An 18,986-nucleotide genomic window follows, 5' to 3' on the forward strand; every position below is an offset into this window, starting at 1 on the left:
GGGTTCCTTCTAAGATAGTGTTTTAACACGTGTAAGGATAAAACCTACTTGACTTGATATTCTTAAATGGATTGGTTTTGGCGCTTGTTTAATGCACATATCAAAACGTCAGTTCCAAAAAGTTTTCATTCTGATCCATGTTTATAACATTCCATATATATGTGGAATTGCCTACACAGGAGTTGGACAAAATAACTGAAACACCTGTCCTTTTAATGTGTGGGAAGTTTCATGGCTCAAGTGGGCCAGCCTGTTGGCCAATCTTCATTAATTGCACATTGCACCAGTAAGGTGAAGTTGACTTGAATTGCTGGTGAAAAGTTACCAGCTAACTGTTGTAAAATTACAACAAATTTGCTGGCAAAAAAGTTGCCAGCTCATTGTTGTGAAATTAAAGCAAATTGCTGGTGAAAAGTTGCCAGCTAATTGAAGTAAAATTAAAGCAAATTGCTGGCAATAAAAAGTTGCCAGCCAATTGTTGTAAAATTACAACAAATTTGCTGGCAAAAAAGTTGCCAGCTCATTGTTGTGAAATTAAAGCAAATTGCTGGTGAAAAGTTGCCAGCTACTTGAAGTAAAATTAAAGCAAATTGCTGGCAATAAAAAGTTGCCAGCTAATTGTTGTAAAATTACAACAAATTGCTAGCAACAAGTTGCCAGCTAATTGTTGTAAAATTACAAGAAATTGCTGGCAAAAAGTTGCCATCTAATTGTTGCGTTCTTCCAACGCAAACTCTGGAAACTTCGCAATGTACAGCCTTTGAAAATAATGGTCCTGGGCCTCTGCTTCCATTCCTTCTCATGGGATTTTGAGATATATTCTGTTGCCGAAGCCATCAAAAAGCCAAATTGAACCACAGGGGGGCTGCCACACCTGAGCATCGTTTATGCTCTATGACCTGCCCATCGTCTGTATAAATGGACAAACCATCATTGGCCTCTCCCATGCCCTTTTAGCAGAGAGAAGCCCGTTTTGAATGGCACTGAGCTGAAATTAGTGCACCTGGACGTCATTTACAATCAGCTGGCTCATGACCAAAGAAGGTAGATTGGATAAGCATTATCACTCAATGGAAAATGCATTGGCCACAGTGTAGGAGTTGGGGGCAGTCGCGGCTCAGTGGTTAGAGCACTGGGTTGGCAACCCAAGGGTTCTCGGTTCAATGCCCGACCGGACCGCAGCTGAAGTGCCCTTGAGCAAGGCACCTAAGGCTCCCCGGGCGCCACTCAGCAGGCAGCCCACTGCTACGGACTAGTGTGTGTAATTCAATGTGATTCACTAGCCCAAATGGGATAAATGCTCCAATCCAAATTGGCTTCGTAGTATGAGGGTGTTGCTTTAATGCCATTGAACTAATACATTTATGCTTAATGACATGGTGCACATGGTCAGTGTGTGCAATGCCATGATGGACAAAATTTGTACTCCACAAATTTGGTCGAAAGAGGATATCCGGTTGTCAGTGCTCAGGTTGTGGCCAAATTTACTGCAGCTGTCGGTCAGCATTAATTGCGGGGGATAATTAAGGACAGGTGACAAACATTCACTATTGTATCCTATGACCTGTTCCACACTTTACCATGCTTCCAATTTGACCATGGAAGAAGAAAATTGGACTCCCCTTGCTATCATTCCGTACTACGCTCCGATGATGTCTGTAAACCCTCCTATGTCTACCTCCTTGCTCATGACCAGGTGTATGCGATTGAAGAGTTCAAATCAGTTCAAATTCTCTCCACCTCTATCAGGCCTGTATGCATGTTTGAAAAGCATCCAATCAGAATGTGACCTGTGCTCCATAATTTCTGCATGTGGCTTTGCATACATTTGCATTAGGACAGCCCTGACAAAACAGATCTTTACAACAGTATGTTGTAAAAAGTACTATGTGCTGCTGTACATTTACAATTGTGAATTGTACTCTATATGATATCCCATAATGCATTGCACATTACAGCAGTGAATAGTAAACTGGTATATACATCTTCTTGATGTAGAATTCTAATGTGAAATCACAACAATCTTTTACAGTGTGTGTGTGTGTGTGTGTGTGTGTGTGTGTGTTTTGTGTGTGTGTGTGTTTGTGTGTGTGTGCATGTTTTGTATGTGTGTGTGTCCGTGTGTGTGTGTGTGTTTGTGTGTGTGTGTGTGTGTGTGCAGTACCCTGAGCTGCTGGTGGCCTCCTTTAATAACAAGTATGTGTGTGTGTGTGTGTGTGTGTGTGTGTGTGTGTGTGTGTGTGTGTGTGTGTGTGTGTGTGTGTGTGTGTGTGTGTGTGTGTGTGTGTGTGTGCTACAGTACCCCGAGCTGCTGGTTGCCTCCTATAACAACAATGAGGATGCTCCGCATGAGCCAGATGGAGTGGCGCTGGTCTGGAACATGAAGTACAAGAAGACCACGCCAGAATACGTCTTCCACTGCCAGGTTAGTGTCTCTCTCTCTCTCTCTCCCTCTCTCTCTCTCTCTCTCTCTCTCTCTCTCTCTCTCTCTCTCTCTCTCTCTCTCTCTCTCTCTCTCTCTCTCTCTCACTCTTTCCACCCCCCATGACTTAATCATGTGATTTTTTTTTTTAAATGTTAAGATTTTCTGTGTCAATTAACAATTACTTTTAAAAAGCTTATTTTATTTGCCCTGCTGTGGCCTAACGGTAGGGCACTGGGTTACTACACCGGCGACCCGAGTTCGATTCTGACCCGGGTCATTTGCGCCGATCCTTCCCCGTCTCTCTCTCTCTCCCCACTCATTTCCTGTCTCTCCTCCACTGTCGTGTCAAAAATAAATTCAAACAGCCCTAAAATATGTATATATTTGTATATTTATTTTTTAAAAAGCTCATTTTATTGAATTGACTTATCGGTAAATAGTGATTGGGAAACTTGTTGTGTGTCTGCATTGCAGTCTGCGGTGATGTCGGCAGCCTTCGCCCGCTTCCACCCCAACCTGGTGGTGGGTGGCACCTACTCTGGCCAGATCGTCCTGTGGGACAACCGCAGCAACAAGAGGACCCCCGTACAGAGGACACCCCTGTCTGCTGCCGCACACACGGTACACACACACACACACACACACACACACACACACACACACACACACACACACACACACACACACAAGAGGACCCCCGTACAGAGGACACCCCTGTCTGCTGCCGCACACACGGTACACACACACACACACACACACACACACACACACACACACACACACACACACACACACACACACACACACACACACACACACACACACAGTCTCCCGTACAGAGGACACCACTGTCTGCCGCAGCATACACACTACATGCACCTGCGCGTGCGCGTGCACGCACATGCGCGTGCGCGCACACACACACACACACACAAACACAAAAGAGGACACCCCTGTCTGCTGCTACACACACACACACACACACACACACACATACACACACATACAGTATAAAAATGGTAGACACACGCTACCCCAACATTCACTGTATGCATTCATTACATAAACAAAATTGACCTTATGGTATTTAAAAAACACTGTTACAGTATATCACGAAAGTGAATACACCCCTCACAGTTTTTGCAGATTTTTGAGTATATCTTTTCATAGGAAAGCATTACAGAAATTTCACTTTGACACAATGATTAGTGACCTTTTAACAACTTATTTAACCGCTTACATTTCTTGTTCACTCAGAAAAAAACAAAATACAGCCATTAATGTTTGAACATGTACTCACAAAAGTGAGTACACCCCAGATTAAAATCCGGTAGAGAAGGGTCTGTGTTGGCTCGAATCGTCTCGAAATGAAACGAAATGAAAAGGGATGAAAAGGGAGGTCATCAGTGTGCATTTCAACCTTTCTTTGCATTGAACTTTTACATTTTGAGTCTGCATCTGGCTTAAATAGATTGGTGTGAGATTTGAATGCAATCCTATGGAGAATATCATGATCTGCTTCAGAAGTCACAGAGCATGTTGACATGCATGTTTCTTTTAGGTGTAATTCAGATTCCCAATGTTGACAGCATTCATGCATCCCTAAACCATGTCAGTCCCACTACCATACTTGGCTATTGAGAGGATACACTTTTTTGTAAAACTCACTTGTTTACCACCACACATGCTTGACACCATCTAAAGCAAATTTGTTTATCTTGGTCTCAAGAGAGATGAACAGACCAAGGATATGGATCACTGGAACCATGTTGTGTGATCTGAAGAGAATATACTTTAGATGGTGTCAAGCATGTGTGGTGGTAAACAAGTGAGTTTTACAAAAAAAAGTGTATCCTATCAAAAGCCAAGCATGGTAGTGGGACTGACATGGTTTGGGGATGCATGGATGCTGTCAACATTGGTAATCTGAAATACACCTAAAAGAAACATGCATGTCAACAAGCACTGTGACTACTGAAGCAGATCATGATATTCTCCATAGGATTGCATTCAAATCTCACACCAATCTATTTAAGCCAGATGCAGACTCAAAATGTAAAAATTCAATGCAAAGAAAGGTTGAAATGCACACTGATGACCTCCCTTTTCATCCCTTTTCATTTCGTTTCATTTTGAGACGATTCGAGCCAACACAGCCCCTTCTCTACCGGATTTTAATCTGGGGTGTACTCACTTTTGTGAGTACATGTTCAAACATTAATGGCTGTATTTTGTTTTTTTCTGAGTGAACAAGAAATTTAAGCAGTTAAATATCTTGTTGAAAGGTCACTAATCATTGTGTCAAAGTGAAATTTCTGTAATGCTTTCCTATGAAAAGATATACTCACAAATCTGCAAAACTGTGAGGGGTGTACTCACTTTCGTGATATACTGTACGTAACACACAAAGAATTAATCCAACTGTAATACATGACTCACCTAACGTTGTATCTCTCTCTCTCTCTCTCTCTCTCTCTCTCTCTCTCTCTCTCTCTCTCTCTCTCTCTGCAGCATCCAGTGTACTGTGTGAATGTGGTTGGTACCCAGAATGCCCACAACCTCATCAGCATCTCCACAGACGGCAAGATGTGCTCCTGGAGCCTCGACATGCTGTCTCAACCACAGGTACATCACACACACACACACACACACACACACACACACACACACACACACACACACACACACACACACACACACACACACACACACACACACACACACACACACACACACACACACACCAAGATGTGCTCCTGGAGCCTCGACATGCTGTCTCAGCCACAGGTACATCACACACACACACACACACACACACACACACACACACACACACACACACACACACACACACACACACACACACACACACACACACACACACACACACACACACACACACACACACACACACACACACACACACCCCAAGATGTGCTCCTGGAGCCTCGATATGCTGTCTCAACCACAGGTACATTACATACACACACACACGCGCGCACACACACACACACACACACACACACACACACACACACACACCAAGATGTGCTCCTGGAGCCTCGATATGCTGTCTCAACCAGGGGTTCCGTTCCTGACAAAGTGGCCGGCCGAGTTTTCATCTTCCGGACATTTAAATAACATGACGGCCATATATTTCACCATTCCTAACTAGCTTGAATTCTCACTTGTATGACCTGCACAAGACCGTGCATGAATAACTAAACACCCACCAACTCTGTTAAATGCAACAAGATCAGACAGACACATTGGCTGTACACACGGAGACTGTCCGTCACCCCTACAGCTTTCGGCACCAACTCTTCAATGCGCTCACGATTCTTAACACAGACGCACCTCTCTCTGTCACATCGTCATCATCATCCATAGCCTACATAACATACAGGTAGTGGGAAAACGACCATTACAAAGTGATAATTTAATTTCCCCAAACAGCAAGCGCACTGCGAACAAGTGAACAGTCCAAGTAGGCTAAACGTGAAATAAGTTAATGTCAGCTGAGCTGGGGAACTGGGGGGATCGGCAAGCGAAGGCAAGCAGATGGCTCTGAAGCATCCCATTTGACGTGCTATTGCTGGAGCCATTCACAAGCCTACATGCCTCTCGTTCAAGCCTTGATATTTTCTCTCGAGATCGCTTAGGCTACCACACGCACAATTTCAGCAGAAAACTGCACCGAAAGTCATCAACTATTCTCAGAGTTACCCCGGCCAGCAAACTAACTAGGCTACTACTGCTACAAACACACTGGCTATAAGAACCATTGGGATCAATCTCGAGAAAGTCACAGTGAACTTGTGAATCGCATGCCTGAGACGAAGGGAAATAGAAAACGAACACAAATGAGCCATACGTCGCATGACCTGAATCTGCGATTATTATGGCAGCAGGCAGGCTAGATAGCTAGCGAGCTGCTAGCACATTAATAGACAACGTTTGCCTACCTGAACTGAGTTGTTAAGCGTGTCACTACTTTGTTTCTTGTCTTCATTTCTGAAAGTATTTCCATTTGGGGGCAGCAATAGTCCAACTGATGTGTTGAAAACAAGACCAGTCAGCTTATTTAATTACTGGATTTTGAACACGGCCACTGTTTGTTTATCTTTCTTCTCATGAGAACGAGAAGCGCTAACTGTCAGCTGTCAAGAATCTGACTGTCACATTCGGCTATTCTGATTGGTCGACAGTAATCACATTTTTCTTATTTCCCTTAGCAGCAAAGCCATGATTGGCTGTTTATCTACATTTCGAGGACGTAGCTGTGTGCACCCAAGAAGAGAAAGATTTTAGAGAGACGGGATTAGGCTATATTAGGAATTTCAAACGGACACTTTGACTGGTGATATTTTTTTTCCCGGACATTCAATTTTTTTCCGGCCAATGACTGGTAATTACCGGACAACGGAATGTCTGGTCTCAACCACAGGTACATAATACACACACACACACACACACACACACACACACACACACACACACACACACACACACACACACACACACACACACACACACATACACACACACACACCAAGATGTGCTCCTGGAGCCTCGATACGCTGTCTCAACCACAGGTACATCACACACACACATACACACACACACACACACACACACACACACACACACACACATCCACTCACACACACACACACCAAGATGTGCTCCTGGAGCCTGGATATGCTGTCTCAGACACACACACACACACACACAGACACACACACACACACACACACACACACACACACACACACACACACACACACACACACACACACACTCACACACACACACTCACACACACACTCACATCTTGGATGACTCAGTGTTATGTACTCATCAAGGCAGCCCTACAGGCTGTGTCATCAAAATATTATGTAACACACACACTGTCTGACATGCGGTGACATGTTCAAACAGCCAAGGTTACTAGCGCAAGCACATACACACACACACACACACACACACACACACACACACACACACACACACACACACACACACACACACACACACACACACACAGATACCGGAGAGTGAGGTGGACATGCTGACACACTTATACATAAACACACACAGATACAGAAAGCTATATTCAGATTACTGTGGACTGGAGGAGCCGGCTGAACATGATCTGGTAGTCTTTTGTTACCAGTACCCTCATACTAATGTCGAGAGCAAAGAGTAGGTCCAAGGCACTCCGAAGTGAAGTTAAAATCCTTTATTTTGGTAAATAAGCCCCAACCAAAATAAAGGACTTTAAAAATAAAGGACTTATAACTTTGTTTCAGAGTGCCTCGGACCTACTCTCTGCTCTCAACATTTCTACTGCTGGACACTGATGAGCACCTGGACTTACTTGATACCCCTCAGACACAACTCTACCCCTCTCTCTCCACCCTCATACTAGTGCCATAAAGCGTAGGGGAAGGATAATCGATGTAAGCTTATGGATGGCAATGGATGCCTGAAATAAATGGATGCCTATTTTTGCAGGCTGCCTCCACGTGGACACTGTATACTGTATATTACGGACCAGACCTTAAGCAGTCCAAAGCTGACGAGCATGTGTGCGTGTTTGTTTGTTTGCGTGTGTGGCTGTGTGTTTGTGTTTGTGTTTGTGTGTGTGTGTGTGTGTGTGTGTGTGTGTGTGTGTGTGTGTGTGTGTGTGTGACTCTCTCTTCTGTGTGTGTGTGTGTGTCTGACTCTCTCTCCTGTGTGTGTGTGTGTGTGTGTCCACTACAGGACAGCCTGGAGCTGGTGTTTAAGCAGTCCAAGGCGGTGGCCGTCACCTCCATGTCCTTCCCTCTGGGTGATGTCAACAACTTTGTGGTGGGCAGCGAGGACGGATCCGTCTACACAGCATGCCGACACGGCAGGTACAGGAGTGTGTGTGTGTGTGTGTGTGTGTGTGTGCCCGTGCGAGTATGTTTGTGTGCGCTTTTGCTGCGTCTACACAGCATGCAGATGTGGCAGGTACAGGAGTGTGCTACTTTGTTTGTGTGTCTGTAGTGTGTGTATGTGTGTGTATGTGTCTGTGTGTGTTGTAATTACAGTGCTCAAGTGTTTATTTGATGTCTCTCAACATCATCAATGTTTGTAATGTTTTGCTTTTTTAAGTATCCAAACAAAAGTGTCTGTGTGTGTCTTTGTGTGTGTAGCAGTATTAACTTTATGTAATATAACTAAACAATAGTGTGTGTGTGTGTGTCTGTGTCTGTGTCTGTGTGTCTGTGTCTGTGTCTGTGTGTCTGTGCCTATATCTGTGTGTGTGCGTATCCAACATATGTGTGACTCAACAGCAAAGCGGGCATCGGCGAGATGTTCGAGGGCCACCACGGGCCAATCACAGGGCTGCATTGCCACACGGCTGCCGGACCCGTCGACTTCTCGCACCTGTTCGTCACCTCCTCCTTCGACTGGACCGTCAAGCTCTGGAGCACCAAGGTGGGCAGCTAAGGGTTTACTTTAGAGTAGCACAACTTCTATACATGGGTTCTAAATATTGTTCATATCCTGACTGCGTGAAACTAGCTGCGCACAACTCAACCTCTGATTGTTGGAAACCGCTGTCGGTCAAAAAATTAGCTCACGTGGTTGGCTGCCAGTGTCTTGCCCGTCCTCATAACAGCGTGTTGATAAACACTGAGAACCCATGTATAGGTTAAAAACATGCCCTCTGTAGGTTAACCCATTGTGTCCTGGAGACACACATACGCTGCATTCAGGTTCTTGAGATTTGAGCTGTTAAAATTAAAAATGTGGGTAAGTTAGTGCTGAATGAACACATTCTTAGGCAAGCCGAGGGTTCTAGCTTTTAAATGCAACTCATTTCATGTTTGCATGTGCTTCGGAGGCTGAGATATTGAGGATTTAATAGGCAGAGGGCACCTTTTCCCAAAAAAGGGCTTAGGACAAAATAGATTAAAACACTCTCTGTAGGCCTAGCTCTGGAGCACCAAGGTGGGCAGTGAAGGGTTAAACAGTAGAGTAGCTGTAGAGCTGTAGTGAAAATCTGCCAAGATGCATATGTCCAAAAAAAATGTGGATGCGCAGCTAAGAAAAAACTTGCTCTGGCGTACCAAGGTAGGCAGCCAAGGGATTAACATAGAGCATCTCTGGAGCACCAAGGTGGGCAGCCAAGGGTCAATTTATAAAGCGTTTCCCCGTCAAGGAAAGTGAAAGGTAAAGGTTTTGCTCCTGACAAGTTTTGGCTTCTTCATTATGCATGTGATGCGCCTCTGATGAAGGCTGCAGAGGCAAAGTAGCCAAAACTAGTCAGGTTTCAACCTTTCAACTTGTTAACTTTTCCTTCCTTACTGGCTTTGAAGATAGTGAAACAGTTCATGAATTGCTACCAGCAGGCCTAATGAACGGCTAGTTTAGCCAAGCGTTAATAATAAGCTGTATAGTAGAAAGACTTAGGTTAAACTATAGGTCACTTTTTGGGTTGAAACATCACACATATATATATATATATATTAGGGCTGTAACGATACATTCAACTCACAATTCGGTTCGTAGCACGATTTTTGACCTACGGTTCGATACGCCCCATGATTTCTGAAATGTATCTCCACTGAAGTTTGGAAACACTATCACATTAAATCATAAGGTTGTTTTCTGGACTAATGGGTAATAAAACTTTGAAAGAGCGTATCACGATACTGCCTCCTTGTATCACGATACAGTATCGTGACTCTGTGTATCACGATTTCTCGGTTCGATACAATATCGTTACAGCCCTAATATATATATATATATATTTTAAAATAATAATAATTGAGACCGCAAAACTTAGTGCAAACATCACAGGTAGTATAGGCAGGCCCAGGCTAGCCCTCAGCAGCAGTATTCATATTAATTCACCTCACTAAACCACCACAGTCTTCCTGCCTCCGAGAAACTCCCAGCATGCACTCATCAAACTATTCTTGTGTCATTCTTAAATCTGTTCAAATAGTTTTTCATTTGGCATATTGTATGCAGATTGTTTGACATCAGCTTTTGGGGTGGATTTGTGGACAAGTTGGTACTCACAGATGGAGCTGTTTGGTTTGTGTTTGCAGAATGATAAGCCACTGTATTCGTTTGAGGTTAACTGTGTGTGTTTGCAGAACACTAAGCCGCTGTATTCGTTTGAGGATAGCTGTTTGGCTTGTGTTTGCTGCACTAGTCTGGGGATAACTGTGTTGGTGTGTGTGTTTGCAGAACAATAAGCCGCTGTATTCGTTTGAGGATAACTCGGACTACGTGTATGACGTGATGTGGTCTCCTACGCACCCGGCGCTCTTCGCCTGCGTAGACGGAGTGGGACACCTGGACCTCTGGAACCTCAACAACGAGACCGAGGTACGCACAGACGGACTTCACATACCACACACACACACACACACACACACACACACACACATACCTGGACCTCTGGAACCTCAACAACGAGACCGAGGTACACACAGACGGACTTCACATACCACACACACACACTCACACATGGACCTTACCAACGACACCGAGGTACACACAGACGGACTTACCACACACACACACACACACACACACGCACACACACCAACACACACATACACACACACACCTGGATGTCGATGACAAGCCTGAGCTGTGTATGCACAAACACGGACGTCACACACACACACACACACAAACTCTGTCACATGAACACATACTCACGTTTACACGCGCCCTCTCACACACACACACACACACACACACACACACACACACACACGCACACACACACACACACACACAACCAAACCAAACCAAATAGAGTCCTGCCAATACTTACTCCTACACACCTGTGCACACGCTTAGAGAACCCATGGGGCAAGTATAAGCATGCTAGTTGCAATAGCAGCTACAAGTCTATTGACTATCCTACCCTAATACTTTGAAGAATACACTCAATGTCTGCTATTTGGTTGTACACTCTATATCTCCCATGACATTGCATTGAGGAATACATTCAATGGCTCCCCTCACTTTGAAGAATACACTCACAATACCAGCATGTCCCCCTTCATCACATCTTATCTCTGATTGGCTACGGCCGGTTATAGGTTCCGACCGCGTCGGCAACCGTGGAGGGCAACCCGGCCCTGAACCGCGTTCGCTGGAACCCGTCGGGACGCGAGATCGCCGTGGGAGACTCGGACGGACAGGTGCTCATTTACGACGTCGGAGAGGTGAGTCAGATCAGATCTTTGGCATGTGACACGACACCTTCGATTCAGAGCATCCAGTGGCATAAGTATGGCATAAACATTAAGTCCCAGCTTGAGTGAAACAGATCCCCAACACCGTAGTTCAGTACGATCCAGTTACTGTATTCTGACTATAAGCCGCACTGGCCTATAAGGCACACTATCAATAATAATAATAATAATAATAATAATAATAATAATAATAATAATAATAACTGTATTTGTATAGCACCATATCATACAATGCATGCAGCGCAGAGTGTTAAACAAATGTTAAAAGAGTGTTAAAAAAAACATCGATGTTAAAGATGGAGTTAAAAAGAGAAGTAGAAAAGAGAGACATAAACAAGAAAGAAAAAGCAGGACAAAAGAAGAAGACATAAATAGAGATTGTAGAGGCATAAGGTCCACATATGTTGGGCCCAGGATTCTTAGAGGCATAAGGTCCACAGTGGTTGGGTCTCATTGTCAATGTTTAGGGCCACACATAAAGCACACTGGATTATAAGACGCACTTTACAGCATTTTGTTACTTTGTTTTGAAAAGTGCTCTGGGTTTCTATTGATGGCGTCGTCTCATTTTAATGAACCTGTCCTGTCCAACTGATCTTCTCTGAACTGTGATTTTGTGGTTCCTTGGTGGTGTTCATTTCATTCAAAAATGGTGGAAATTACAAAATGACTTTACAAAAACCATTAAATTTACGAGCCAAAGCTACGACCATCTCTTACCACTTTGTAAGGTAGCTAATACATGCCTTTTACTCTTTTACATGCCTAATACTGTTCTGGTCCAAGAAGTTTTGTATTGATTTTCCCTTCATATAATCGGGTTTGTAGTGAACCCTTTATCAGAATTCAGCTTCTCCCTTTGAGTGGCCGACAAGCAATATAGCTAGTCCTTGAAGAGCCAGACAGTTAACAACTGGTCTAACACAGTATCCTCAAGTGCTCTCGGGACTCCTGTCAGTCTGCCCCTCTCTCCTGTGTGTGTGTGTGTGTGTGTGTGTTAACTAGGTGTGTTAACACAATAAATACTCTCAAGTGCTCTTAGGAGGACTCCCGCAAATCTGCCTCTGTGTGTGTGTGTGTGTGTGTGTGTGTGTGTGTGTGTGTGTGTGTGTGTGTGTGTGTGTGTGTGTGTGTGTGTGTGTGTGTGTGTGTGTGTGTGTGTGTGTGTGTGTGTGCACCCAGTAGTGGAGCCTGCGGTGTCCAGGGGAAGACCTGTTGATCTTTGTGACATGCCCTGTGGAGGGTGGGTCATCAGGGGGAAATTAGCACCGACCTCTTGCCTGCCTCGGGCCGGGATCATGGGGTGGACGGTGGGGTTGGGTGGAGGGGGTATGGACTGGAGGAGGTTTGAGATGGAAGTTTGGGGTGGAAGGAGGGTTGGCGGTGTGTGTGTGTGTGTGTGTGTGTGTGTGTGTGTGTGTGTGTGTGTGTGTGTGTGTGTGTTTTTTTTAGGAGGGAGTTCTGGGTGGAGGGGGGTTGAGGGTTGAGGGATTGCTGTTGACCGGAGGTAAGAGAGTAGCGGACGTTGAAAGCATACATCAAGACCAGAAACATGCCCTATCACATCAGCAATTAGTCCAACCTACGTACATCTTCATAGAAATTAGCGGCAACCTCCTGCCTGCCTTGTGTGGAGGTTTTTTGTGGAGTGGGGGAGGATTGGAGGCGGTGGAGGAGGCTTGTTGTTGATGGGAGGAGGTAAGCGACTAGTGGACGTTGAGAACCCACACCAAGACAACAGCAAGAGCATTCCACTCCAAACAATAATTCAACATCTGTGCTGCTGTGTCTCAGATGGCGCATTTGTACGCTTTAGGCTGTATGTTTTTGTTGTAATATATATATATATATATATTTGACAGGACAGTCGAAGATGGTGACAGGAAGTGAATGGGACAGAGAGATAGGGTAGGATCGGGAAATGATCCTGGCCGGACTCGAACCGGGGTCCCCGTGGGGGGCGTGTGCCCGAAGTGCACAAGTGCACCATCTGAGACACAGCAGTAATCTACATCATTTGTCAAATGGTAAACATGGTGTCAGCCATGTCAGGCTGCAGCTACATTGTCACAGTACTCGGCACATGACATATGGGTGAAATACATTTAAATGATAGGTATGATGTGCGTGCAGAAGAACTTGGTCCAAGTTGGTCTTCCTCTTGTACGGTGCACTGTGTCCAGTTTGGCGTTTGCATTTGGCAGGTAGCTGTGTGTTTTCGAGAGGGTAAATTGATGTGTTCTGTGGCTCCTCTTTGCGTTTTGCCAAAACCCAAACATGCACTTTTCTCTCTCGGCAGCAAATCTCGGTGCCGCGGCCGGACGAGTGGACACGCTTCGTGCGCACGCTCTCCGAGATCAACGAGAACCGCGAGGACGCAGAGGAGCTCGCAGCCCAGAGATTGGCCGCCTGATCGCCGGGGCAACCACAACTCGACCAATCCGGTTGTGTTACTTTATATTTTTGGAATTCCGGCCTGCATTCCTTTTTTTCCTCTGCGTGTTTTTATTTAAACAGAATTTCTGGCATGAATACTTACAGCCTTTCACCTTCAGGAATGTTTTTAAAACTAGCTACACCAACACTAACTCAATACCCGCCGCTCAACTTTATGCAAAAACTTTGTATCTTTTCAGACTTTTTTGTAGTGTTGTTTTAAAGTGCATTAACACAAAACACTTAATGTATTTATTTAGGAATGAGCTTGTTATTTTTATTTAACATGAAATATTATTGTATAATCTTGGCAGTATAAGCAGTGGAAAAAGTACATTTTTTAAATGTTGGAGACACGACATGAAGATGGGGGTCAGGTGCATTGATAGCTTATAAGCGTGGTGCTTTTTCTTTTTTTCCCTGATGCGGCTCCGTCTTTAATGAGATGGGCTAAAAACTGACCAATCGTAAGTGTACCTGCTATTAGATGGGCGAAAACTGACCAATCAGAATAGCACCTGTAATGAGATGGGCTAAAACTGACCAATAGGAAGAGCATCTGTGATGAGATGGGCTAAAACTGACCAATCGTAAGTGCAGTCTAGCAGTGGGGTCCCGTCTCTGGGACCCTGACGCCTTAAGCCCTGCCCCCCAGCTTCCCAGACAAGCTCACCAGCTGGCCTTCAGTTCGTTCACATAGAGTGCATTCCAATATGCGACCTTGCGTCCTCCGCTTGGGCTTATGTCCTCACGTTTTGCTGATGCCCCGCCTCCATGGAGAAAACAATTAAGTCCCTGCTGTCAGACTCATCCTAGCCAAAACAATTGTTGGGGGACTATTCTTCATTTACCCCGTTTGAAGATGAGAAAGCGACTTCACAATTGAGCTTTTGCGAAATATTTTAAATATAATGCTGTCGTTAGTGATATCATCACGACGTATTATTTCCTGGTACAAGGCCACTAGCACAAGTGGAGGACGCAAGGTCGCATATTGGAACGTACCCATACCAATGATGCTACATTCTCCAGACACAGCACGGACCAACGGATTTGAAGCATTCACAACCAGAAGGCCAATCAGAAATCGATATCAAATTAATATTGAGTGGGTGGGTGGTTCTGCAAGTGCATGTTTCTGGCTGACAATTCCTACCAAGAAATAATGTTTATTGGTTGAAAAACTGAGCTGAAAATGCTTCAAATCCATTGAACTGAATAGAGTGCAACCTTAGTGTCCATTCTAATGTACAGTCATTGGTTCAGACCACACCTGTTTGTTGTTCATCAATCAATATTGTCACACTTAACTGTACCACTCATAGGGATTCCATCCCTGCTTTGCACACCGCACACTAACAAGGATGTTGGCAGTGGAGGAACAATTGCACACGGGGCCCCCATACAGCCATAAGTTCATAGTAGGGCCCCCCCCACCATAAATTCGTAAGTCAGAGTTGCATAAAGTAGAAATAGAAGTGCACTTACAGATGTAATTACAACACTTGTAGTATGATATTACAAAGTTCAAACCATGTTATATCATACCACTAGTGGTGTAATTACATATTCAAGAGTACCTATACTTCATTCAACTCTGACGTAAGGGCCCTGGGCCCATGGACAAATGCCCTTCCTGCCCTCCTCTGGTTGTGGGTAAATGTTGATTTACATAGCCTGTCCATCAGAGGTGTGTTAAGTAGAAGTCCTCTTACTGATGTAATGACACTAGTACATTATCTTACATAGTTTATACACCATTTATTCCACTGGACCTGAGGAGGCAGATAGATGAAGAATATTTCTACTTTCATGCAATACACCTCTGCAAGTGTCCAGTCATTACATTTGTGTGGGGTTTTCTCTTTGTGTGTTGTGAAGGACACTAAAAGTTTGTACTCTCTAAACGTCTTTCATTCATGGGCTCGATTGTTAGCGTAACTGACTAGCGAGAGAGGGTTTTGAGTGAGTCCATTTTGATGTCATGACGGCTATACCTCTGTGTTATTTTCTTGTTACTCTATTCAGGGGTTTGAAAAGAAGGAAAGGAAAAAAAAAAAGGGGTGTACATTTTCAACCACAGCACACATTTAGAATCTGTTTTTATTTTGATAACATACATAATCATACATTTCAAATTTTTTTTTGCGGCATGTTTTCTCCGTCAAAAAAAGTGCTCGATTGTTCCTATCCACAAGCACCAGGACTTGGACTAAAGACGACTACAGACCAGTAGTGTGGGCTACAAGATCTCCGACCTGACTCCTCCTGGCTTGGTTCATAGTCATATACAGTATACTTGGTAACAGTTGCAGTGCTTTTTTTTCTTATTTCCTCCTTTCAAACCAAAGCAAAAAACCTTGTGCTAAAAGTCTGTTTCATTTTAATCCATGAAATATAGTCTTCCCTCTGTTGGAAAGACTACCGTACACGAAAGTGGTTCTTTAAGATGGGTTTGGTTATTTCAAAAAAACAAAACTCCCATACAGATGCGCGCACACACACACGCACACACAGATACACGCGCACACACACACTTTTAAAACACTAAATGCATACATTCCACACAACACATTCCAGACATATGTGCGTGCAAGCACACACACACAGAGACAGAAATGATGCACATTTGGTTTATGAATTGTGCATTTAAAAATTGGATATGAAGTGACCAAGTCCAGTATTCCAGGAAATCTTTTGTACCTGTAATTTTGTTTGTATTGTCGTCATTCCCACTTAACTCTCTCTGTGAAAGAATTTTTGTATCATTCTGGAACAAACCCTCCACCTGTACCCAAACTTCTTTAAATTTAACCACAATGATTTATTTCAATAAAATACAAGAATGAAATACATTTATATTATGTCCTAGTTGTTATTACATTGTCATTTTTTTCTTCTCATTGATCGATAAAACACGTCTGGAAAACAGTGTGTGCGTCATTTGGAGGAATCGCTTTTTTTTCTTTGTTTATCTTACTTCTTTAGAGACGTGCTTGTGAGGAGGATGGAGAGAGACACAGCCAGAGAGAGAGAAAGACGCACAGCACACGTCTCTCCTCTGAGTGTAAAGGTCACAAATGTCGTTTCCGTGACTACGCCACTGCCCTTGGTTTTTCTTTTCCCTCCTCTCTCCTCTGCGTCTCTGTACAGATGTACACTATGTACAGGAAAATGAAAGTGTGCAACTATGCAAAAACAAAACAAATGGAAAACAAAAGAAGGGGAAAAAAAGAAACCCAGAGGATAAAACAAAAAAGTGCACCACTCAAACACTGCTGCAGTAGCCACAAACCAGAAAACCATAATTTTTCACTAAATTCATGAGGAGGAGAAAAGAAAGAAAATCGTTCAAAAGAGGCCTGTTAGAAACTAAGTAACAGTTAGTAGGCTGATGTCTGTCTGAGTGACAAGTGTTGAACCGCCAAGTGAGTCGGCAGCAGATTTGGACTACAGACTGGGTTGGTACCAGGCTTGTACGAAATTCTGAATTGAAATTCAAAGTAATGCCATAATACGAACACTGGGTGGTGGTGGAAGCAGCCCAACAGGTGCCGAGAATAGACAAATACTGATAAATATACAGCACCATCTAGTGTTCCCATTTTGTCATTACCTTGAATTTCTTTGAATTCAATCTACACCACCCATTAAGAGTACATAGAACACCACCACCTAGTGTTCATATTATGGCATTACTGTGAATTTCAATTAATTGCTGTGAATTTCAATTCGGAATTTCGTACAAGTCTGGTTGGTACCCTTCAGGGGAGCGGATCCAGGAAGGGAGGAAGTGGAAAGGAGGTGGGTGGGGAAAACAATTAAGGATGGATGGATCATGATGAGAAATCGAAGAGAGGTGAAGGATGGATAACAAAATAGAATAGCAATAGATGGAGTGAAATGGCACAGGGCAGTGAAACAGAGAGCATGCAGCCAAAGGGAAAACTAGCCGGCACCAGAGAGTGGGTATGTTGTTATGTTTGGGAAGTGGGTTTTTTTTAGAGTGGGAATGGTGTGGTATGGTATGGTATGGTATGGAAGTGTTGTTTTTTAGGCTAGGGTTGCGGGTCTGTTATGGAAATAGGTGTATTTAGAGGCAAGGGTGGTTATGGTAAGGAATGGTATGGTAAGGTGTGGTGTGGTATGGAAGTGTGTGTTCTTAGGATAGGGGTGGGGGGTATGGTAAGGAATGGTATGGTGTGGTATGGTATGGAAGTGTGTGTTTATAGAGGGTAGGTGTGTGAGGGGGAATGGTATGAAAGTTTGTTTTTTTAAGTACAGTACGGTGTGGAATGGAAGTGTGATTTAGAGGGAGGGAAGGGGGTGGTCTGGTATGGAATGGAAGTGTGTTTTTAGAAGGTTGGATGGGGTGAGTATGGTATGTTATGGAATGAAAGAGTGATTTAGAGGGGGGGGGTCTGATATGGAATGGAAGTGTGTGTTTTTAGAAGGTTGGATAGGGTGGTATGGATTGAAAGTGTAAGAGGGAGCGGTGGGGGTGGTCTGGCATGGTCATGTTAAGTTATTGTATGGTAAAGAATAGAAGTGCATTTGCTGGGGATGGGATGGGAGGCAGCTAGTCTCTATGAGGAGGCAGGGATGGTGGGGAGGCTAGTCTCTTAAGAGGAGGCAGGGGCAGGGGCTTCAGCATCAGCCGGAGGAGAGGGCGGCTGGTAGAGGGTGGCCGTCCCCGAGGACTTGAACTTGGGCAAGTGGAGCCCGAACTTGTTCTCCACGCCGGCGAATGTGGCGGCGGCCAGACGGTAGCCACCGATGTGCTCCGCGCTCACTGGAGGCAGCTCAGAGATCCGGGACTTGGGAGTGGGATCCGAACCAGCTGGCCGCCTGATGGGAGAGAGAGAGAG

At 44.3% G+C, this 18,986-nt stretch overlaps 2 protein-coding genes across 4 annotated transcripts in view; one reads left to right on the forward strand and one right to left on the reverse strand.

The window, feature by feature from the left end:
- Positions 1-14,369, forward strand: part of dync1i2b (dynein, cytoplasmic 1, intermediate chain 2b) — a 29,714-nt gene extending 15,345 nt beyond the window's left edge. For both annotated transcript variants that reach the window (XM_063211801.1, XM_063211802.1), the window contains 8 exons: positions 2,300-2,425; positions 2,900-3,046; positions 4,937-5,050; positions 8,192-8,325; positions 8,749-8,893; positions 10,658-10,798; positions 11,527-11,652; positions 13,982-14,369. In XM_063211801.1, coding sequence (XP_063067871.1) covers positions 2,300-2,425; positions 2,900-3,046; positions 4,937-5,050; positions 8,192-8,325; positions 8,749-8,893; positions 10,658-10,798; positions 11,527-11,652; positions 13,982-14,095 — 1,047 coding nt within the window. In that variant the 3' untranslated portion in view covers positions 14,096-14,369. The remainder of the gene's footprint in view (positions 1-2,299; positions 2,426-2,899; positions 3,047-4,936; positions 5,051-8,191; positions 8,326-8,748; positions 8,894-10,657; positions 10,799-11,526; positions 11,653-13,981) is intronic.
- Positions 14,370-16,203: 1,834 nt separating this feature from the next.
- Positions 16,204-18,986, reverse strand: part of slc25a12 (solute carrier family 25 member 12) — a 44,978-nt gene continuing 42,195 nt past the window's right edge. For both annotated transcript variants that reach the window (XM_063211799.1, XM_063211800.1), the window contains exon 17: positions 16,204-18,966. In XM_063211799.1, the coding sequence (XP_063067869.1) occupies positions 18,741-18,966 (226 nt within the window). In that variant the 3' untranslated portion in view covers positions 16,204-18,740. The remainder of the gene's footprint in view (positions 18,967-18,986) is intronic.

Source organism: Engraulis encrasicolus, chromosome 12 (genome assembly GCF_034702125.1).
Source record: "Engraulis encrasicolus isolate BLACKSEA-1 chromosome 12, IST_EnEncr_1.0, whole genome shotgun sequence".
Lineage (NCBI taxonomy): Eukaryota > Metazoa > Chordata > Actinopteri > Clupeiformes > Engraulidae > Engraulis > Engraulis encrasicolus.